We start from the raw sequence: 24647 nt of genomic DNA, 5'->3' as shown, positions 1-24647 counted from the left end.
GTTTACAATAGCAAAGACTTGAGAAACTAACCCAAATGTCCATCATCAATAGATTGGATAAAGAAAATGTGGTACATGTATACCATGGAATACTATGCAGCCATAAAAAATGAGTTCGTGTCCCTCATAGGGACAAGGATGAATCTGAAAACCATCATTGTCAGAAAACTGACACAAGAACAGAAAACCAAACACTGCATGTTATCACTCATAGGTGGATGTTGAACAATTAGAACACATGGACACAGGGAGGGGAGCATTACACACTGCGGTAGCAGTGGGGAGCTAGAGGAGGGATAATGAGGGGAGAAATACCAGATACATGTGATCGAGGGATGAAGGCAGCAAACCACCTTGCCATATATGTACCTATGCAACAATCCTGCATGATCTGCACATGTACCCCAGAACCTAAAGTACAATTAAAAAGTTGGCAATAATAAATTCAGTAAGGTTGCAAGATACAAAATCAACATGCAAACATCAGTTGCATTTCTATGCACGAACAATGAACAATCTGAAAGGAAATTAAGAATTTCAATTCATATTAACATCAAAAAGAATAAAATATTTTGAAATAACTTTAATCAAAAAAGATCAAAGGATTCTACCCTGAAACCTACAAAATATTGCTGAAAGAAAGATGACATCAATAAATGGAAAGACATTTATTGACTGAAAGACTCAATACTGTTTTTTTGTTTTTTTTTTTTGAGACGAAGTTTCACTCTTGTTACCCAGGCTGGAGTGCAATGGCGCGATCTCGGCTCACTGCAACCTCCGCCTCCTGGGTTCAGGCAATTCTCCTGCCTCAGCCTCCCGAGTAGCTGGGACTATAGGCATGCACCACCATGCCCAGCTTGGACTCAATACTGTTAGGAAGACAGTACTACCGAAAGTGAGCTGCAGCTTCAACCCAACCCCTACCAGAATCCCAGTAACATTTTCTGCAGAATTAGGCTCTTATTAATGACTGCCACAACAAAGACACTGAGAAAAAGAAGCAACCATGATAAGGTGGAAAGTTCTGATGACATAGAAAATAACCATCACCCTTCTCACATCTCAAAGCATTAAAAAATATACGGGTGCAGCATGGCCAGCATGGAATTCACCAAAGACTATAAAGAACTAAAACAGATATACAAGAATAAAACTTGTAAGTGTCATCAGAACTTTCCACCTTATCATGGTGGAAAAAAAGCGGGGGTGGGGGAGGGGGAAGTATATATTTGGCGCATCACCTTCCACTTTTGCTTACTAATCTGATGCTAAAAAGAAATGCTCACTGGGGCACTTTGGATCTTGAATCTTTCAGATATGGGATGCTAAACCAGTAAGTGTATGGCAAATATTTCAGAATCAAAAAATGTCAGAAATACAAAACCCCTTTTATCCTAAGTCTTATGCATAACAAATACTCAATCTGTGTGAACTATAGGCATCAAGCTGTACAGAAGATCTCTAGAACCTCCCCATCTCCCATAACTGAAACTGTACCCCCATGAACAACTCCTTATTCTCCCCACTACCAGCTTCTGGCAACCAGCAGTCTCTCCTCTGATTCACTCTGAAATCCACTTACATGAGGTCCCCAGAGTAGTCAAACCCATGGAATCCGAGTAGAATGTCCAGTGGAAGAAAATATTTGCAAAACTTCTTCCCAAATTTCTGTCTCATATCCATGAAACACACATGGTCCATGAGGACCAGATTTCCAGCAGGTCATGCTCCCCATTTCCACCAGTCAACCCTGCATTTGCAAATGTCCACGTGTACTGCTAGAAGGATTTCCATGGTCCTCACCTGCCCTCTGTAGAAGGAGAGGAAACTTCAACAACCCAGGACAGGAAACATGGTTCTGCTCCGAAGCCACCAGCTCTCACCTGTCCCCTTCACTCTTTCTAGGTCATTCCTTGGACTCTGCTCTATCTTTAGAGGTCACTGGCTCAAGTCAGTCACTATGAAACATCTGGGGAAAACTGCCCCCCCTTGTGCCTCCACTGCCTGATGGCTGAACTGACCTCCAAGCTTGACTCTGGTCTCCACTGGGTTATTTCTGCTCAAACATCCAGTCCTAGGACATCCTTCAGGGTTTCAGAACAGTGGGAACTCCCATTATTATCTCTAGAATGTACTTGGAAAGGGAAGCTGTAGAGAAAACACATCTAAGGGGGCAAAGTAGGATGGAATTTGGAAGGGACCCAGCAGTCGCACATTCCAGGTAAGGAACCCAAGGTGGGCCAGCCAGTCAGCTGAGTAGGGAAGGACTGGGAGGGGTACCAGGGGCTGTGACTCCCACTCACATGTCTGTTCATGACCCAACACTGCTGCTCAATCCACACGTGAGAAAGCCTGTGCTTCCCTAAGACAGAGCAGGTGGCCTCACTGTCCTGGAGCCCTTGGATCATCGTACATCTGTCTTGTGACACACATTCCAGCCATTGGCTTTCAAGGACTTGGGTGGGCTGAGAGGTGGGAGATGCAACTCTGAAAGATGCCTGTGGAGGAATCAAAGATGCCAGACAGGGCAATCTTCTCTCTGTTATCTCTTTAATACTTTTGCATATCCTTTTAGGTACCTGATCGATTTGTCAATCCTGTATTAAGGGGCAGGCTAAGAACTCCCTTTTTTTGTTTTGTTTTGTTTCATGTTTGCGTTTCACTCTTGTTGCCCAGGCCAGAGTGCAACGGCATGATTTTGGCTCAATGCAACCTCCACCTCCCGGATTCAACCAATTCTACTGACTCAGCCTCCTGAGTAGCTGGGATTACAAGCATGTGCCACCACGCCCGGCTATTTGTATTTTTAGTAGAGATGGGGTTTCTGCATGTTGGTCAGGCTGGTCTCAAACTCCCGACCTGTGGTGATCTGCCCACCTTAGCCTCCCAAAGTGCTGGGATTACAGGCATGAGCCACTGTGCCCTTTCTAATGCTGCTTGCTTATCTATTGGAGTAGGGGTCTCAGACAGAACCCCCATTTCCTCTTTGTTATTTTGGCCCAGTGATAATGTTACTGGGACCGTTCACCCTGTGCATGATGCTAAGATTTCTCCCCACCTGTTCCCAGAGCTTTACGTCTAGCATATTTTCTGCCAGGAACCATGGGCTGTGGGAACAACAGCTTGCGTTAGGCCCCTTAATTGAGCCTGCGAAACCGAGGTTCCCCTAGCCTTGAGCAGTTGTTTCAATACTTCTATATACTGTTTCTGTTGAGCTGGTAAGTGTTGTCCCATGATGAAACCTCAGCCTGAACAATCCCCCACCCCTGATCTTGGTAATCCCCAGCAGGTACCAATGACTTACTCACTGTTTACTGACTTGACGGTGCAGTCCTCTTAATCTTCATTTCATGGGTTCCAGCATGCTATCTTTGCAGCGACGGTGACATGGGTACCACTGTTGGGGTCACCACCTGCAGGGGTCTGTCCTGCAGACCCTGACACAATGATAGGTGAGTAAAGTACACTGACACACAGATATTATGCTTTGCCAGTTTGACTGAGTGTCCGTGGCCACACAGAGGAGAGTGCTATAAAGAGATAGCGGCGCTGACACACTGGCCTCACCAGTCTTCATTGAGCACATATTAAATGACAAAAACTGAGTCAACACCACTAGAGGTTAAAGATTAAAGATAAGTTCCAATACCCAAAGCAAACACCATTAGTGGGTAATATCCATGATTGACCTCCCCCACCGAGAGGGCCATCTGGAATGATCAAAGGTTAACTGTGTAGGACCACATGAGTAAACAAGCTAGTCAGGTAAACTCCTCACATTCCTCTTTTTCTACTCTAATTTATGTAAGGGGAGAAGGCTACATTTAGCCAAGAACTACAGAAAAAAAACCCTTTGGCCTTTCAAAAGGGTTTGAGACTATTCTGTGATTTTCCCTAATATATCTCCCTGAATATTTTGCCACTACCCTGACTGAATCCCCAACATGGTGATACAACCACAATGTGAAAGTCTAAGTGTTTTTACTACTTACAGACACTGGGGAGCACTCAGCACACCTGGAGACCACAGACACAGAGGTCAGTGAGCCCAGGCAGGGAGGAGAGAAGGGACCTGTAGCCAATGGCTTTATTAAGTCCAGGGTGTTATCTGACAGGTTTCCAGCAGGGAGCATTAATGGATGTGTAAACACTAGGACCAGGAGATCACACTGTGACTGAGAAGTGCTCACTTCATTTATTTATTTTTTAATTCTTGCTATTATGATTTTTTGAGATGGAGTTTTGCTCTTGTTGCCCAGGCTGGAGTGCAATGGCACAATCTCCAACTCACCACAACTTCCACTTCCCAGGTTCAAGCAATTCTCCTGCCTCAGCGCCCAGGGTAGCTGGGATTACATGTGTGCACTGAGGTGGTCACTTTAAATTTGAGGGCAAATGTCAGAACTGTCAGTGTAAAGAAAGCAGCTGGAGAGAGGGGAGCCCAGCAAAGCAAGCATGAGAGATGCCTCTAAGATTTTCTCTCTGGCCACCAACTGGAGCCACTTGACCCAGGTACAGTATTAGAAACAGCCATGGTGACCAAGCCCTGCCTCTGATGTGAGGCAAGTAAAACTACACCTTAAAAACTAAATGCTAAGGCAATACAACATTATGAGCACTCAAGATACCCACGGACACCAGCAGGGTGCGGTGCTGTGCCCTGGAGTAGGATCCTGGGTTCTGGCCTCTGGGAATGAGAAATGAAAATGACTTGTCCCTGCTCCCCTGACATTGATCTTCCTGCCCTGATGCTCCCTCTTCTGCTCCTAAACCCATGTGCAGTCCCAGACCCAGATGTCACTGCCCCCAGGGTATCCACAGTGCTGCCTACTGCACATAAACACAAACTCACAGGAGGTGACAAAAATCTGCGTTTGGGACACTTGGTTGATTGTGAAAGAGGAAGAACAGTAAACTTACAGCTACGGAGACTGAGACTCACGGGGCTGGAAGGTGATGGAGCTGTCACATGACATATGTGTGACCTCATGTGGAACGTGCAGATCCACGTGGAATAAAACACACAGGCTGGCCTGGGAATGCTGCTGTCCACACTTCCCTCCCTGTCCACCAGAGGGCAGAAGAGTCCCTCCTGGCCTGGAGCCTCCCTGGGGGTTGCTGACCTCTCAGGGCCCAGAGCCCAGCATGGTCCACCCGCATGGTCCCCCAGGGTCACCTTGGCTCACATCCTCCCACATCCTCTTCGCTCTCTGAGATCCCCACAGGGACTCTGTCAGCTCCTCCCTACTGATGGCCACTCCCTCTACAAACAGTTCCTTCCCCCATATTCTTTCCTTCCTTGGATCTGAGCCAATAGGACATCTCCCAGGGCCGTGCTTGTGCACATGAAGCCACACTGGGCACTTTCCCTTCATGAACTCCTTCCATCCTCATCAACACTTTCTGTCACTGCTCTCTAAGTGCCCACCCACACTCCATCTGTCCTGTTCTCTGGGGCATCCCAAGCCAAGCCTAGAACTGACACAGAACAGTGGCTGCCTGGGGTCCCACAGAGTCCCTGGAAATCAGTCAGACACCCTGTGACCTGCCTGCTGCACCCCAGGAGGCACAGAGTGCGTGTGATGATCACGCACAGGCACCATCTGGGATGTGGCCGCCTACCCCCGGCTGTCCCTCGTGAAGTCAGGAGGGAAAACCGACCTCTCCTGTGTTCATAGGGGGAAAACAAAGGGTATTAGTTCTCTTTGCTCCTAGAAACAACCCATCCCCACTCACCCTCTCAGGTGTGAGCAACGTCCCTCCAGACAGACCTTCTGGCCACTGCCTTTTCTTCCCCTAGAGAGAGCAGCTTGGCCAGGTCATAACCCTCAGAACAGACCCCTGAGTATGTCAGCACATGGAGGGCTGAGCCCATCATGGCCACGCAGTAAGTCGGGATGAATCTCTCCAGTTCTGAGCCCCTGCTCTGTCCCAGGCTTCCCCTCCTGAGTGTTAACGATCCATGTCCTACGGGATTCCTGGGTAACTCCCCGCTTCCTGCTGAGACCTCGATCATGTCAGGGTCACCACCACCTGCAGAGGTCTGTCCTGCAGACCTTGACTCAGCAACGGATGAATAAATGCACTCTCACACCCATTACAGTGATTCCAGTGGGCTAGGGCTGGTCATAGGCTGCTTTCAGACGGCAGCTGCAGCCAACTGACCAAGACTCCCTCTCCATCCTCACATGTAAAATGTATTCAGGATACATTTTAGAACAGAGGTTCTAAGTCAACATGCTTGTGGATAATTAACATGGTTAAAAGAGTGGTTTTACAAATGATAAAACCTTTAGGTTCTGGGCTCAGAGTAAACACTATTAATGGGTAATTCCCCTTTGACCTCCCCTGAGAGGCTCATCCTGCAGACAGGTTACATGATCAAACAAATCAGAGTAGAGACAAAGGGATGTGGGGTAAACAGACAGCTGGGGAAATTTGATTGCTCTATCTTTTACCCCATGATAAAATTCCAACGTCATGAACTGGCTGCCTTCAGGCTGTTCCATCGAAACCTTTAGGCCCTCCAAAAGGTTTGAGACTCTATCCTTCTAACTTTCCCTAATATTTCCCTAATATTTTGCCAGCCACCCTGAGTCAACCCCAACATCCTGCTGCACCACCACGGGAAAGGTGCGGGGACCACAGCACAATCAGCCGGGCAGAGAAGAGAGGACACCCAAGATGGTCAGGAAAAACACGAAAAACCCTGAGCCCCAGCTCAGCTGCCAGACCCCAGGGGGCAAGAGAATGACTGAGAACTGTCCCTGTGACCATGGGACTATGAGCAACCAGCACAGGCCTCTCCTCCCAAGGGGCATGAGAGATTTACCCTGCGCACCTCCAGGAAGGACAGTTTCCTCTGGGACACCCAGGTCCTCAATGTCCATCCTTGGAGGCTGCAGCCAAGTTAGATGCAATCAGAGAAAGGAAGGGTCCCTCTCACCAGCCAACACTCAGCTGACCCACAGCACAGTCGGGTGTCGCTGTGACAGGGACCTGGTGCAGCCCCAGGCCCCTGCACTGAAGGGAAGACCCAGGTGGGGATGAGAGAGGGCAAAGGGTGTGAATGTGCATCCCAACCTTGAGCCATGGGGACAGCAGGAGGCTGAGGCTCAGGACTGTGCTTGCCCAACTTTTAGGGTATGTGTGTGACTGTGTGTGTCTGTGTGTGTGTGTGTGTGTGTGTCTGTGTGTGTGTGTGTGTGTGTTTCTGCACATAGTGTGTGTAGAGGTGGGTGAGAGAATCACTGCTGAAGGAGGCAGAGCAGTTCCCAGGGGCCGGAAACACAGAGAAAAGGAAAAAGAGAAGGAGGGAAAACAGAGGCAGGACCGAGGGGAGGGGATGAGAGGTGTCCTGGGTACAGACCCCGCCCATGAGACTAAGAAGTGCTCCTGCCCTGGGAAGAGGCTCAGTGCAGAAGGAGGAAGGAGAGCAGAGCTGGCAGCCGTGATCTGAGGAGGACACGCAGGCAGCAGAGACCATGGTGTTCCCTTCAGCACCTCCCTGCACACAGCCCATCACCTGGCAGGGGTTCCTGCTCACAGGTGAGGAGAGAACTTCCTGGGAGAGGACAGGAGGAGGAAGTGCAGTTACTGGCTGGGGTCTCCTGGGGAGGACGGGGCTCTACAAAAGAAAGAAGGCTCTGTTGGAGTCTAGATAGGGGGAAAATACACCAGAAAGGGACAGAGGTTAAAACAGGAAAATCTCAGTGAAATGGAATTGGGAAGAGGCAGGAAAATCTCAAGTGTTCTCTTTTCCTGGTTAATTATCACTGGCCACTACATTTCATAAAATAAGAACTATATCAGATGACATTTAAAATAAAAACATAAGCAGGGCATGAAACAGTGTCCTCAGCCAAAAACCTCCATAGTTGGAAAAGGAAAAAAACACCACCAGGATGTGGAGGGCTCTGGGAATTCTCACATCCACAGTTGTCTGCAGTCTTTCCCGGGTGTTAGCGTGCAGCCAAGACCACAAGCGTCTGTCCTCATGGAGCTCACGCTCATGGGGAGGAAGACAAACACGCAAAGAGATCTAGAGTGTGAGGTCAGGTGTTGACAAGAGCCCTGGAGGGAACAGAGCAGGGAAAGGTCAGAAAGGGAAGACCCAGGGTCTCGGGAGGAGGTGTCAGAAAGAAGGCTTCTAAGGGTGCCCTGATGTGAGCACGATCTGAGGGCGGTGGGGAGGGAGCCAGGCAGCCGTTAGGGAAGAGGATTCCGAACAGCAAAAAGGCCAAGGTCAGAAGTGTTGAAGGAATGGGGGTCATGTTGCTGACCTTGACCCAGTAGGACAGCAGGACACACACACACACACGCGCACGCACACACAAAAGGTATAGTTGTGTGTCTCTTCAAGGCTGAGGATTAAAGAGACCTTCTCAGGACCCAGAGCCCCATCTTTTCACCCCAATATATAAGTCTCCATATTGACAGATGCTCTCTCTACCTCCTAGCATCACTTTTAAACTTCTGGAACCCACCCACCACTGCCCAAGTCATGATTGAAGCCCAGCCACACGTTGTTTCAGAGGGGAAGGATGTTCTTCTGCTTGTCCACAATTTGCCCCAGAATCTTATTGGCTACAGCTGGTACAGAGGGAAAATCATGGACATCAACCACTACATGACAGCATTTTTAATAGACCGTCACATAACTATATTTGGGCCTGCACACACTGGACGAGAAACAATATATCCCAATGCATCCCTGCTGATCGAGAAGGTCACCCAGAATGACGCAGGACCCTACACCCTACAAGTCATCACACAAGGTGATAGGAATAATGGAGAAACTGGACATTTCACCTTACACCGTGAGTGATTCCACAGAATCCCTGGGTGGTGTCGGGTTGCGGGGTAGTCACTTCTACTTTGCACACATAGAATTGTCAGACCTGGACTGTCTGTGTCCCTCTCTGCATTATGTCCCAATTTGGGGTTTGGGCATTTAGCACAGGACACACACAGGGGAGACAAACTTCGACAGATCAGAATTCCTTTCCCGCATCCAGATCCTGCAGACATTCACTGCAGAGGAAGGACAGTCTGACAGCGGGGACTCAGCGGGAGATCAGTCTCAGCCAAGCACCCCATGCCCTCTCCATAAACCTGACCCTGAGGAAGACCCTGGAGAATGGAGTAGGGCTTGGCCTGAGGGGTCCCCTGGGATACTCTCAGAGAAGCTCAGCCCTAGAAGCCCCAACCCCAGGCCCCTATCTCAAAAGCCTTACTCCAGATAAAGCTGAGAAGCCTGTGTGAGGGCTGGGTCATGGCTTCCTGGGCAGGGCTTACTGCGAGCAAGGATTTACCAGCTGTCTGAGGATGGTGGCTCCTGGAGCTGCTCACCAGCCAGGGCTCAGCCCTCAGAGCCTCATCTGGGCAAGGACAGAACCTTCTTCACCTGATACTCAGAGTAGTGAGGACAGAAAGACAAGCTTTGTGGGCCATCGGCCAACTACCTTGGGAGGTTTGGGACGCTCCATAGAAAGTCCAGTGTCCCCAGAAGCAGAAACAGAAGACAGAAGAGATACTGGCAGCAGCTTGTCCCAGGGATCTGACCTAAAGGTACTCTCTCATGGAGGCAAGTCATAATAAACGCTGTTTATTATTTATTTATAAATTGAATATTATTTATAAATGCTGTGCCAAGCGTTAGGTCAGGTGAGTAATTTAAAGTGGATTTACAGAGCATGAAAAGCCACAGGCTTTGATGGAGACAAAACTGAGGCTCAGGAAGGCACAGCCACGGAACCAGAGTCACACAAACACCAAGGGCAGGTCAGAGTCCCGTGACATCTGTCTGCAGCCACAGGCCCATCCTCTCCACCGGAAGTGAGGGCTTACTGGGGTCTCAGGACCCCACAGTCATTTACTGGCTCAAATCCCTTCTTCGTAGGCATCCAATCCTCAGAGAAGTGAGAGCAAATGGACAGCTGCTTAGTTTGTACTCGAGAACTAAATCGCTTGCCTCAACTGTCAGAGTCAGGGCAAAAACGGTCCAGGCCTCCCCCTTAGATCTTAACCTCCATCACTGAATCTAAAATCCTGTGTTTTCCAAAGCAGTGACGTCACTCTCGTGAGAGGATACAGGAGAGGCCTTTATTTTCTTTCCCCACTCGCACCCTGCACCAGCACAGGCCCAGCGAGAGACACATACTCAGGAGTTATCACATCAAAAATGAAGGAATTGAATGAAGGAATGAATGATCCGTAACCCGTTTAGAGACTGGATCCTGGATGCAAAATCCTAAGACGTTCTAGCCACACCTGTCCCTTGTCCTTCAGAGGCTGATGCCCATGTTTCATCCCCCCTCTACCTCTTGCCCCTAAAGCTACCCCACCTCATGTGACTTTGAAGCTCTTTGGCTACTGGAAGGTTTTCAGGGCTCTCTGGTCCTGGGGCACTGGGGGTACCTGGTCCCTCAGGTCTCTGAGGTCACTGTAGCCCCCTCTGCTCACTGCCGTGGGTGTCTCTGGCTCTCTCTGCTCCTCCGTGTCCCTCATCTTACCCCTGCTTCATTCTAACTGGCAAGGCGTGTCCTGCACAGTTTCCTCCACCTTAGGACTTCTCCAGACTTTCCCTCTAACTAGGCTGACGATTCTGTTCCCTTCCCACCCGGTGTACCCTGGCCCACTTCCCAGGAATTAGGAAAAGCACAGAAATCAGCTGGAGTTGCCGCTCCTGCCAGGATATCTCAAGCCAATGTCCCCAGGTCACTAAGAGAATGAGCTTTCACTGTGTCCCCATCCAGGGCTCTTTCCCTGTGTGAGGCCGACCTGTGGCAAAGACCATGGGACAGGGATGGGCAGTACCTCCATCCACTCCTGTAACTGCCAGACAAGTTCTTCTGGCCTCCTGCACAAACAATACCAATTTATAGAGATAGTGATTTGCATAAAGGAAGATTTTAATGACTCCAAATCTGCCGAACAGGAGGACAGAGGTTTATTACTTCTCAAGTCAGCCTCCCCAGGGGATCAAGAGTTAGAGTTTCAAGGAGTTGGTTGGGCGCAATGGCTCATGCCTGTAATTCCAGCACTTTGGGAGGCTGAGGCGGGTGAATCACAAGGTCAGGAGATCGAGACCATCCTGGCTAACTCGGTGAAACCCTGTCTCTACAAAAAAATTAGCCAGGCATGGTGGAACATGCCTTTAGTCCCAGATACTCAGGAGGATGAGGCAGGAGGATCACCTGAATCCAGGAGGCAGAGGTTGAAGTGAGCCTAGATTGCGCCACTGCACTCCAGCCTGGGTGACAGAGCAAGACTCTGTCTCAAAAAAAAAAAAAGAAAGATTTTCAAGGAGTTTCAGGGACACAGGACTAAAAAATAAGTACTGCTAATTGATTGAGAATGGAATCATGCTGGTGGGGGGAAATGATCTGTCTTTGTGGAATTCGCCTCTAGGTGGGTACCACATGAATGGATGAGCCATTAGTCATGGGTATGGATGATGTCAGCTGGTTGCCAGAATGCAAAATCTGAGAAAAACCTCCAAAGACCAATCTCAGGTTCTACAATAGTGATGTTATCTACAGGAGCAATTCGTCACACATTTTGTGAACTCCGGCCTAATGACATTGGAACAGTAAGGGATTATAGACTGTGCCTACATTTTAGCAGAATTCAGGCTGTTCCTATAATCTTAATCTCATGCTCTTTCATTAGTTTTACAAAGGCAGTCCCTGGGCAATAAGGGAATTAGTTTCACGGAGGAACTATTATCACTCTTGCTTCAAAGTTAAACCATAAACTAAATTCCGCCCATGGTTAGCCTGGCCTATGCCCAGGAATGAGTGAGGACAGCCAGCCTGAGGCTAGACACCAGATGGAGTCGGCCATCGAGTTTGCTCTCACTGTTGTAATCTTTGCACTGACTCACCAGGGTGTCACAGGCTGGACAAGCCTGCAGTCCCCAAACCCCATGGGCTTATTTCACCCACGTCACTTGTGATTCCGTCCTCAACCTGCTGTGGAACTCACATCCTCCAGTCACTTCCTAGAGGCTTCTGGTTTCCTGTCAGGCATATAACAAGCTGGAGATTTGTCATTCAGATCTAACAGCAAGTAAAAAGCTGAACAAACTCAAAAATCAACAACTCTTCAAAATCCCTCAGAGATGTGAGGTCTCAGTGCCAACTGACCCACATATTGGAGAGAGTGACAGGCAAAGACAGATCAGCAACCTCATCTGAGCAGAAACCCAGGCACAGAAACCCCCGTGGGAACCAGTGCTGGGGACAGAGAACCTGAACTGTAACTGGTGAGTTGCCAAAGAATCAGTGCAGACAAGACCCAGAGGGAAACACTCGAGGGGATGGACCACGCTTGACAACACAGGCACTTTTTGTGACTCTTAGCTTCTGGGGCTCTACCAGGTTTTTGCAGTGAATATTCAGTAGAAATCTCCTCATCCTTTCTGTGGGGGGAGGGTAAAGGAACAACTTGAAGATATGCCAGTGAATTCTATTCTTCTTAATAAGACCTGTCTTTAAGGTAAACTATTTTACCACAGCCTAATCAGCCAGGGTCTTGTCAGAGCCTAAATGGCCTGTAGGAGAGAAAATATCCAACTGCAAATTCTTCTAGCCATTATGTCTCACCTAAAATGAGGAAAAACTGAGAGCCTTCAGGTTGTTGTGTCCTGGGCTGTGAATGTCACAAGGGGCACTTGTGATGTTCACAGCCCAGGGGCACTCGTGACGTTCACAGCCCAGGGCACAGACCTCATCCAGGACCACAGAACCCTTCCCTCTCCACACTCACCACCACATCACTGAACGCCTGCTCCCTCAAGTCCCTTTACCCAGTACATCATGTCTGACTTCAACAAATCATACAAGACAGACTATGACCAAAAAAAAAAAAAAACTTCATATATATATTAAGACAGAGCAAGGATCAGTACAAAACATAGATATCGATGTGTTGAAATTATCAGACTGGGAATTTTCTTTTTTTTGAGATGGAGTTCTTGCTCTTGTTGCCCAGGCTGGAGTGCAGTGGCAAGATCTCACTCACTACAACCTCTCCCTCCCAGGTTCAAGCGATTCTCCTGCCTCAGCCCCCTGAGTAGCTGGGATTACAGGCTCCTGCCACCCTGCCTGGCTAATTTTGTATTTTTAGTAGAGATGCATTTTTCCATGTTGGTCAAGTTGGTCTCAAAATCCCAACCTCAGGTGATCTGCCTGCCTCGGCCTCCCAAAGTGCTGGGATTACAGGTGTGAGCCACCGCACCCAGCCCACATTGCGAATTTAAAAGAAATGTGATTAAGGGTCATAATTAAAAAAGTAGACACCATGCAGGAACAGATGAATGATGTAAGCAGATAGATGAATATTCTAAGAAAGAATCAACAGAAATGCTAAAGATAAAAAATACTGTTACAAAAATGAAGAATGCCTTTGATGGGCTTACTGATAGACTGGACACAGCTGAGGAAAGAATCCCTAGCTGGAGGACGTGTCAACAGGAACGTCCAAAACTGAAACAGGAAAGTTCAAAAAGGGTGGGGGAAAAAGCAGAACAACATATTCAACTACATGATTAATATTTTGTACTGAAAATAGCAATTTTTAAAGTTTATAGCTGTGGTCCACCACAAAGTGTGTAACATACATGTAATGGGAGTACTGGTGGTTTGGGGGACCAGTTGGAGGTGGCCAGGTGGGTGCTATCTGATGGTTTTACTGTCTGTTCCACATACACCTGTTTCCTCATGAGGATGCCATTTTCAGAAGTTGGGGTTCTTCATGTGGAGAGACACACGAGCCACTGGCATCTCACTTAGACTCTTCCTAATTAACATGAACTTAAACTCTAGTTGTGTTTCCTGAGGTTAAGAGTAAATGAAGAAAGCATTTCACATACCTGTTTTGAGCTCCTCCCCGTTTTCTCTGACTCTGCACAGAAATTAGAAGAGGGAGCTCTTTCTGTATTTACTAACATAACACACATCACTTCTCTTAATTTGGCATCATTCCTCCCTTTATGTAACTGACACACCTAAGACTCTCTCTCTCACCAGTTCTGTCCTTTCACTGGGACTCTCTACTTAGGGAGTGGCTCATTTCAAATCACCTTCAGCTTCTTCCATTGAGCATAGTGTGATCCTGCTGGAATTTACAACACTCCTAAACCTTATTTTGGTATCAAGAGAAATACCACTGCCAGCAATTGATCTTAGATGTTTGGACCATCAGTAAAAATTCCCACTGATGAAAACATTTTCATGTTGCCACCAAATATTTTTTGTTACTAGAGTCAGAACATAACATGAGGTCTGAACTCATGACAACTTTTTACAGTACTACAAATTGAGCATCCAAAATCTGAAATGCCCCCAAATCCAACACTTCCGACCACTTCTGTGATGCGAAAAAGAAGTGCTCACCAGAGCATTTTGGATTTAACCGTTTTCAGATTTTGGATGCTAAACCATTAAGTACACTGCAGACATTACAAAATCAAACCAAGTTAGAAATCCAAAACACTTCTGGTTTTAGGCTTTCTGCATAAGGAATGTTTTATTCGTATAAACTATAGGCATGAAGCTGTACAGCAGATCTCTAAAACCTCCTCATCCTGCATAACTGAAACTGCACACCCATGGAACATGCCCTATTCCCCTGACCCCAGCTCCTGGCAACTACCATTCTCTTCTCTGCCTCACTCTGAAATCCACTGACATGAGGTCCATAGAGTAGTCAAAATCATGGAATCACAGAGTAGAATGTCTAATGAGACAAAGTATCTGCAAGACTTCTTCCCAAATTTTGGTCTCATGTCCGTCAAACACATATGATCCATGAAGTCCAGCTTTCCGGCACTACACGCTCCCCCTTTCACCAGTCAGTTCTGCATTTGCAAACATCCACATGTATTTCTAGAAAGATCCACAGGGTCCTCACCTTCCCTCTACAGGGGGAAAGAGAACATCATGGACCCAGAACAGGGTACATAGTCTTGCTCCAAATCTACCAGCTCTTGCCTGTCCCCTTCACTCTTTCTAGATCATTCCTTGGACTCTGCTCTATCTTTAGAGTCACTGGCTCAAGTCAGTCACTACCAAACACCTGGGGAAACTGCCCCACCTTGTGCCTCCACTGCCTGATGGCTGAACTGACCTCCAGGCTTGCCCCTGGCCTCCCCTGTGTTACTTCTGCTGAAGTACCCAGTCCCAGGCCAGGCTGCCCAGTACCCAAAGGGCATCCAAAGGACAGTGGTAAGTTCCATCATCACCCATCTCTAGGATGTCCTTGGAAAGGGAAGCTGCAGAGAAAACATACCGGGGGGGAAAGTAAAACTGAAACTGAAAAGATTCCAGCAGCTACATGTTCCAGGTGAGGACCACAAGGTGGGCCAGGCAGGCAGCTGGAGAGGGAAGGACTCAGAGAGGCACCAGGAGCTGTGACTCTTGGTCCTGTGTCTTTCCATGACCCAACACTCTGCTCCATTCACACTTGAGAAAGTCTGTACTTCTCCCACATAAAGCAGCAGCCTCACTATCTCTGAGCCCTCAGATTGCCATGCATCTGTCTTATAACACACATACACCTGCCATGGGCTTTTAAGGACTTCAGTAGGCTGAGAGGTGGGAGATGCCAACTCTCACTGAAAAATGCCTTTGGAGGAATCAAAGGTGCCACACAGGGTAATCTTCTCTCTGTTATCTGCACAGTGGAGACTCCCAAGCCCTCCATCACCAGCAGCAACTCAAAACCCAGGAAGGCTGACACTGTGACCTTAACCTGTGAACCTGAGATTAAGGTCGCAAACTACCTGTGGTGGATAAATGGTGAGAGCCCCCCAAGCAGTAGCAGGCTGCAGCTGTCCAATGACAACAGAACCCTCATTCTATTCAGTGTCACGGAGAAAGATGCAGGACACTATGAATGTGAAGTGAAGAACCCAGTGAGTGCCAGCCGCAGTGATCCAGTCATCCTGAAAGTCCTTCGTGAGTATCTTCTGTTCCTCTGTGGGCCCAGGCTTCCATCCCAGATACACATGCAGGGGCCAGGCCTCTCAGCTCCAAGTACAGAGACCTTTACCCCTGGACATCGAAGCTGGCCATGATTTTCTGCCCTGGGCAAACCAGAGTAGGCTTGGCCTTAATCAACAATGGGAAGGAAGGGGCTGCTCCTGTCACGGGAGGCTCAGGTCCACAGCCTGTGATGAAAGCAACACGTGAGTGTCTCGGGCTCCAGATCAGTGAACACAGCAGGGGCTTGCCTGGGACTTCCGTGTTGTGTTTGGTTCACAGGGTCACTGTGGCCCTTCCACAGACCAGGAGCTTCCCCTTCCCCCTGACAGTATCACCTGTGGCTGTATTCTCTCAACTCCAGATGGCCTGGATGCCCCTACCATTTCTTCTTCATACAGCTATCACCATTCAGGGGAAATCCCCGAGGTCTCCTGCCTCACAGACTCTCACCCGCTGGAAGAACATGCTTGGCTGATTGATGGGAAGTTCCAGAAATCAGCACAAGTGTTCTTTATCCCCAAAATCACTAAAACATACAGAGGGGTCTATAACTGTGTCACCCATAACGCAGACACTGGCGGAACAAATCTCATAATCAAGAGGGTCATAGACCCTGGTAAGTGGATCCCTAGAGCACTGGCAGTGTCTCCCAGTGAGGTCTATCTGGATACCAGGAAAGACCCACCTGCCCTCTGCAAAGGGAGAGGGGACATCAAAAACCCATGACAGGGAATGTTTCTACTCCAAAGCCACCAGTTTTGTCCATCCACTTCACTCTTTCTAGATGAGTATTTAGAGTATACACTAACAATGAACAATGTGAAAGGAAATTAAGAATTTCAATTGACATTAACATCAAAAACAATAAAATATTGTGAAATAACTTTAACCAGAAAGGTCAAAGGATTCTACTCTGAGAACTACAAAACATTGCTGAAAGAAATGAAAGATGACATCAATAAATGGAAAGACATTTCATTTGTATGGACTTGAAGACTCAATACTGTTAGGAAGACAGTACTACCCACAGTGAGCTGTAGCCTCAACCCACCCTCGACCAGAATCCCAGTAACATTTTCTGCAGAATTAGAAAAATCTGTCCTAAGTCTGACCTGACAGGCTCTTACTAATGACTGCCACAACAAAGACACAGAGAAAGAAGCAACCAGGGTAAGGTGGAAAGTTCTGATGACACAGAAAATAACCATCACCCTTCTCACATCCCAAAGCTTTCAAAAATACACGAGCGCAGCATGGTCAGCATGGAATTCACCAAACACTAATCACCAAGCTGGAAATGTGGTGAGGGAAAAAAAAAAAAGGCAAGAATATATTTGGCACATCACCTCCCACATTTGCCTACTAATCTGATGCTGAAAAGAAATGCTCACTGGAGCACTGTGGATCTTGAATCTTTCAGATTTGGGATGCAAACCAGTAAGTGTATGGCAAATATTTCAGAATCAAAAAATGTCAGAAATACAAAACCCCTTGTATCCTAAGTCTTATGCATAACAAATACTCAATCTGTGTAAACTATAGGCATCAAGCTGTACAGCAGATCTCTAGAACCTCCCCATCTCCCATAACTGAAACTGTACCCCCATGAACAACTCCTTATTCTCCCCACTACCAGCTTCTGGCAACCAGCAGTCTCTCCTCTGATTCACTCTGAAATCCACTTACATGAGGTCCCTAGAGTAGTCAAACCCATAGAATCAGAGAGCAGAATGTCCAATGAAAGAAAATATTTGCAAAACTTCTTCCCAAATTTCTGTCTCATATCCATGAAACACACATGGTCCGTGAGGACCAGATTTCCAGAAGTTCATGCTCCCCATTTCCACCAGTCAGCCCTGCATTTGCAAATGTCCACATGTACTGCTAGAAGGATTTCCATGGTCCTCACCTGCCCTCTGCAGAAGGAGAGGAAACTTCAGCAACCCAGGACAGGAAACATGGTTCTGCTCCGAAGTCACCAGCTCTCGCCTGTCCCCTTCACTCTTTCTAGGTCATTCCTTGGACTCTGCTCTATCTTTAGAGGTCACTGGCTCAAGTCAGTCACTATGAAACATCTCGGGAAAACTGCCCCCCCTTGTGCCTCCACTGTCTGATGGCTGAACTGACCTCCAGGCTTGACTCTGGTCTCCCCTGGGTTATTTCTGCTGAAACATCCAGTCCTAGGACGTCCTTCAGGGTTTCAGAACAGTGGGAACTCCCATTATTACTTATCTCTAGAATGTACTTGGAAAGGGAAGCTGTAGAGAAAACACATCTAAGGGGGCAAAGTAGGATGGAATTTGGAAGGGACCCAGCAGTCGCACATTCCAGGTAAGGAACCCAAGGTGGGCCAGCCAGTCAGCTGAGTAGGGAAGGACTGGGAGGGGTACCAGGGGCTGTGACTCCCACTCACATGTCTGTTCATGACCCAACACTGCTGCTCAATCCACACGTGAGAAAGCCTGTGCTTCCCTAAGACAGAGCAGGTGGCCTCACTGTCCTGGAGCCCTTGGATCATCGTACATCTGTCTTGTGACACACATTCCAGCCATTGGCTTTCAAGGACTTGGGTGGGCTGAGAGGTGGGAGATGCAACTCTGATTGAAAGATGCCTGTGGAGGAATCAAGGATGCCAGACAGGGCAATCTTCTCTCTGTTATCTCCACAGCGCAGCTGCCCAAAGTCTCCATCGCCGGCAACAAATTCACCGCCGTGGAACATGAGGATGATGTAACCTTAACATGTGAACTTGAAAGTGAAAACTCCACCTACCACTGGTTGGTAAATGGTCAGAGCCTCCAGATCAGTCCCAGGATACAGCTGTCTCATGATTACAGGACGCTCACTATACACAGTGTCACAAGAAATGACACAGGATCCTATCAATGTGAAGTACGGACCTCAATGGATCCCATCCACAGTGACCCAGTCACCCTAACTGTCCTCTGTAAGTATCTTTTGTTCCTCTGTGGGCCAGGCCACCAGCTCAAATCCAAACATCCAGAGGCCAGGCCTCTCAGTTTCTCTCAGGTTCAAGTACGACACCTTTACTTCTGGACACCCGAGCTGGCCATGACTTCCTGCCCTGTGAAAACCTGGGTGGGCACAGTCTTGACCAAGAATATAGGGGGAGGGATGCTCTTGTCATGGGAGACTTGGGTCCACAGCTTGTGATGGGACAAACAGGTGAATACTTCAGGCTTCGGCTCAGTGAACACAGAGGAGGTTTGGCTGGGACTTCGGGGTGTGTCTTGGCTCAGAGGGACACTGTATCCCTTTAACTGGCCAGGACCATCCCCTTCCCTCGCAGGACATTACCTGTGGCTTTATTCTTTTGCTCCAGATGGTCCAGACGCCACCATCATTACTCCTTCAGATACCCTTTACCGTCGAGGAGGAAACCTCCACCTCTCCTGCTTTGCAGACTCTAAACCACCAGCACAGTATCTTTGGATGGTTAATGGGACATTTCTGCCATCAGGACAAGAGGTCCATGTCTCCCATATCACTACGAAGAATAGTGGGCTCTATGTTTGTTTTGCTCATAACTCCGCCACTGGCAAGAGACACTTTGCATTCAAGAAGATCAAAGTGGTTGGTGAGTCCCAGCATCATTGGCAATAGGTTTTTAGATGGAGTCTATCTGGCTTTCAGAGAAAGTCAGGAAAACATGTTTATTCCCAGCCTGTGTCCTGTAGGCACAGGCAAATTTGAAATTCTCCTCCTGAACCCGCCCAATTTGTCTCTACAGACACCGTTTTCCTTATTTCTCATGACCGACCTTGTGTCCAGCCTGAGCAAAGTAGGGAGGGGGCTTGTCAGCCCTGAGCCCTATGTGGTGGAAGAGGCTTCACAGAGGGACAAGAAGGAGCATCCTCGAGATCAGTTGCTTCTCGCTGTCACCAACACATCCCTTTCTGTCACGTCTTTGTTTTCTTTTACAAAGAAACATCTGAAGCTTTGAAACAAGCTCATACTTTTCCCCCACATGAGAGGAGGAAGCCCCTTAGATGAGGGAGGAGCAGCTCAGACTCTGCTCCCTGCTCTGCTCCAGGCTCCTCTGTGACTGGCCCTGTCTGACTGCACCTGGGGTGGGACCAGTGTGTGTGGAGAAAGAGCCCTGGTGGCCTGTTCTGAATGTGGCTAAGTCGAGTTGCCAGTTGAAGCCAAGTGTCCCCTGGGTCAGGCTGCAGGGAAATAAGCAGAGAGGAAGCCTCAGGGAAGACTCCTGAGCTGTGTCCTGGCTCTGACGTCAGTGGCTGTATGAGGCTGTGGGCACAGCACATGGGACACAGCAGAGGACAGTGAGTGATGTACACTTGGAGACATACGGAGATTCACCCATGGGGACTGTGTGTCGCAGGAAAGAGATACATCTCTAGAGAGAGAGAGAGAGAGAGAGAGAGACTTTATATATACATAGTCTATATAAAGTATATAATATATATATAAGTATATATAAATTTATATATATAAACATATATGTCTGTAAGCCTATATATATGTCTCTGTACATATATATATATATATATATATATACTGTATACTATATATTGTATACGTATAGTATAAGTACTGTACCATAAAGATGCAACCACAAAAAGGAGAAATATTCTAATGGTGTAGAAAAAAGCAATTACTCTTCCTGATGTCCCAAAGCCTTCAAAAATATCTGAGTACAGCATGGCCAGTACGGAGTTGACAGGAGACTCACTGCCAATCTAGAAACATGGTGAGAGGAATTTTTAAAAACTGAAACTGCAGGAATATAGTTGGCTAATCGTCGCCCAGCAACCTTTCCACAAGAATTATGTATTCTTTGAAGGAACAATTAGAGACTCTTGCATGCTGCATGCTGGTTCCTGGGGCACCCGACTGTAAAATAACATCACCTTCATATTTTTCTTTTTTTCGTTGTTGTTGTTGTTGAGATGGAGTCTTGCTCTGTCACCTAGGCTGCAGTGCAGTGGTGTGATCTTGGCTCACTGCAACTTTCATCTCCCAGGTTCAAGCCATTCCCCTGACTCAGCCTCCTGAGTAGCTGGGACTACAGGTGCGTGCCACCACGCCCAGCTAATTTTTGTATTTTTAGTAGAGATGGGCTTTCACCATCTTGGCCAGGCCATAACTGAGACATGAGAAAAAGGTGCAACCACAAAAAGGTGAAATATTCTAATGGTGTAGAAAAATGCAATGACCTTGGTCTTGAACTCCTGGCCTCGTGATCCACCTGCCTCGGCCTCTCAAAGTTCTGGGATTACAGGTGTGAGCCACTGCGTCCAGCCTTCTTCTTTTCTTTCCATGACAGATGCTTCAGAATGTTCTCTTGGCTTCTCAGCTGGGCCACTGTTGGCATTATGATTGGAGTGCTGGCCAGGGCAGTTCTGATACAGCAGCCCTGGTTTAGTTTCTGTATTTCAGAAAGACTGGCAGATCCGATGGCCTTCCCTCTTGTCCTGTTTCCTACAGGACTGACCGCCATGCTTGGGAGAGGGAAAGAACTCCTTTGCCTCTATCTGGGACTGATCTCCTCCTCCCACTAACCTGTTTCTCAGCACTAATTCCTGCAGGTCTCTTCCTCCTTGGTGTCCATGCTCTCTGTAGCCCCAGTTTCTCTTAGACATAATTACCCCCGGCCTCTTCTCATTTGTTTCCCAGATTCAATACTTTGTAACACCCTCTTGGTCCTTTTCAAACATCTCTCGCTTGTGTCATTCTCTCCCCTTCCATAAACCTCCACAGTTGCTTGAAGTACTGATGGACTTCTTGTCTCCAGTCTTTGAAATCTTCCTTGCATATGATTGCCTCATTACCTTCCTGAAATCTAGTTCATTCACCTAATCCAGATTCCTCAGGGTTCTACTCTAGCCTATTTGATATGTTCACTTTTCTTCTTTTTACGAATCCTTCTCACTTCCTTTACCTTTATTCCCTAGTATAAGTTTTCCATCCTAATTAGAACTGTCTTCCTACACATCCCTGCCCCTCCAGCCCACAGATACATAGAATTCTTAGTTTCAGTGCTATGCCTAGAATCAGAGTGATCCCCGCTCCACCATCTGCCCTTCAGGTTTACTCACACCCTCATCACAAGTAACCTCTGACCTCAAGGAGAACAAAGATTCTACCATTAATGTGTGAACCCGAGATTCAGGACACAACTTACATGTGATGGAGACATTTTCCCCTGATGACCAATTCATGTGTTTATGAAAGATACAGAAATGAAGAAGGCAAGGTCCCTACCCCAGGAAACATAAAGCCTAAGACAGGAGATAAGACCTGAAAATAATCATAATACCATAATACAAAGAAATGAGGCCAGGCGTGGTGGCTCACACCTGAAATCCCAGCACTTTGGGAGGGTGAGGCAGGCAGATCATCTGGTGTCAGATGTTCAAGACCAGCCTGGGCAACATGGTGAAACCCCATTTCTACTAAAAATATAAAAATTAGCTGGGTGTGGTGCTGGGTGCCAAAGCTACTCAAGGGGCTGAGGCAGGAGAACCGTGTGAGCCCAGGAGGCAGAGGTTGCAGTGAACTGAGATGGTGCCACTGCACTCCAGCAGGGGCAACAGAGCAAGCAAGACTCTGTTTCAAAAAAAAAAAGAAAGAAAGAATTCTGAAATACAGCTACACATTGGGAATAACGGGGAAACATTTTTAGAAGTGGATGCTCTAGCCCCATCCATAAATTGTGATTGAATGACCATTAAATCAAACGGATTTAGAGTGGGACCCAGGCATTGGGAATTTTTGTCTTCTGAGATGCTACTAACATGTAACTAGAATAGAGAACCCCTGTTCCAATAGGTAGAATTTAGACCTCAGTCAGTGATTTTTAGCCAAGAGTGTTGGAATTACCTAGGGAACTTTCAACATACATAAACCTACACTTTGTTGGCCCTATTCATTAACGGGCTACACAGAAACTAAGTAATGCCTTTGAGAAACAGAAGCTGAATGGGAAAGCCACCTCATCCCATATGTTAAATTATATGGAAAGCATTGTCAAATGACAAGTAGTACGCGATGCTAAACGGTCTCTAGTTTATATCTATGGGTGTGTTACTGAGTGTTCCAAAATTATGAGTCATAGAAATCGATTATCAGTCATAATGTCATATGCCACGCAAGTTCCTGTGCGAGCCATGTCTTTACCATAATGAACTCTAATCAGGTTTCTAACCATAGTCATTTTCAACTTTGGTCATTCACAGACAGCTGTTTTGACTTTTTCTCAAAGCATTTGCAATCAGCTACAGTCGAAAGTTGTTTCTTCTTCAAAAAGAAAAACTCTGACAAGTACTCTTGAATATAAGTTTCTGATAAGTTTAAGACCAGACTTCTGGACATTCTAAGAACTTTTAGAATTTTCATCAACAGGCTCATTATTACATGAAATTGATGACCAAGAATAAGCAGGAAAAAAATCAATTTCATTGGACTAAATAATAATAATGAGAATAATACTTTTACAATTTTTTATTTGGAAATTTGCTGATTCTTTAAATGTTTTGTTTTCCAGATTTATGACTTTTTTCTCTTTTAAGCAATCTATAGCTTACATCCATTCGGTAAAGTACACTTTTGTGAACAAAAATAGAAATATTTACTTTTGCTCCTTACCTGACTGTCCCAGAAATGGGGAACTATTCATGAGTGTTTATACGTTTATGGTAATACAGTTATTCGCACAAGTTCAGTAAGCATCTGCCCTTTCTATAACAGGACACATTTGAAACAACTGGTTATATTACCAAGGTTTTGGCTGGGATGTTATATGGGAGAATATACACAGAATGAATCCACAGGCACTGCAGGCAAATTCTGAAGTCAGCCTTGGTTTTCTTTTACATCTCAAAAGGTTTTTGTTTTTTTTTAAGTTTAATGTGAGATTCCTTATAAAAACTACTGGCAAAGCAAACTTTAAAAAGAGCCTCCATGGTTCATCGCTACTCTTGCTGCACTTATTTGAAGAATCAGGCCAAGTTTGATGAGACTCAACTTACTTTCCAAACAAATTTGTCCTACTGGGAATTATCTTTGGTTAAAACAGAGACTCCTATAGAGAGAAAAAAATATGTTGAAAAGAAAGACTATAGTGCACCTGTGATGAGATTGCAGCTCTGCTCATTCAGTTTTTATTATCCACCTGTAGACTGAACTGGACCGTGGATTCTTCTAGCTACTCGAAACCAGTGCTCTCCCATGGAATTACTAAGAACAAGAGCTGCTCTGTTCCTGAAGCCCTATAAGCTGGAGGTGGACAACTCAATGTAAATTTCAAGAGATAACCCTCGTGCCTGAGGTGTGAGCCGCTTAGAGACTTCACTGAAATGTTCGACGCACCATGACGAGAGACCCTGACACTGCAGACCAGGACGAGAGTTGACAACTTCACACTGTGGACAGCTTTTTCAAAGACGTCAGAACAAGACTCCTCTTCACGATGAAACTTTCACCCCTCTTAATTTGTTCTTGCTTATGCCTCCTTCACTTGGCAGGATAATGCTGTCATTAGAAATTCACCCACCGTCCTGGTATTGTATTGCCCAGGGGGAGCTGCCTGAAACAATGCCTCACAAATAAAAGTCAATTCGATGTATAATTAAATTACTTGGAACTTTGTTTTATGATGCATGTTCACAGCCA

The 24647-nt window shown here is 46.8% G+C and overlaps 1 protein-coding gene across 3 annotated transcripts in view; it reads left to right on the top strand.

The window, feature by feature from the left end:
- LOC100390487 (pregnancy-specific beta-1-glycoprotein 7) overlaps positions 1–24285 on the top strand; it is a 44533-nt gene extending 20248 nt beyond the window's left edge. The window contains exons 1-6 of one of the 3 annotated variants that reach the window (XM_035283798.3): positions 7418–7551; positions 8463–8822; positions 15690–15965; positions 18661–18939; positions 19336–19590; positions 24154–24285. In XM_035283798.3, coding sequence (XP_035139689.1) covers positions 7488–7551; positions 8463–8822; positions 15690–15965; positions 18661–18939; positions 19336–19590; positions 24154–24158 — 1239 coding nt within the window. In that variant the 5' untranslated portion in view covers positions 7418–7487 and the 3' untranslated portion in view covers positions 24159–24285. Of the gene's footprint in view, positions 1–7417; positions 7552–8462; positions 8823–15689; positions 15966–18660; positions 18940–19335; positions 19720–24153 lie in introns of those variants that run through there. The other 2 variants (XM_035283797.3, XM_035283799.3) reach the window with 2 other exon arrangements.
- The last annotated feature ends 362 nt before the right edge of the window (positions 24286–24647 follow it).

Source organism: Callithrix jacchus, chromosome 22 (genome assembly GCF_049354715.1).
Source record: "Callithrix jacchus isolate 240 chromosome 22, calJac240_pri, whole genome shotgun sequence".
Classification (NCBI taxonomy): Eukaryota; Metazoa; Chordata; class Mammalia; order Primates; family Cebidae; genus Callithrix; species Callithrix jacchus.
This window is presented reverse-complemented; position numbering and strand designations above follow the sequence as displayed.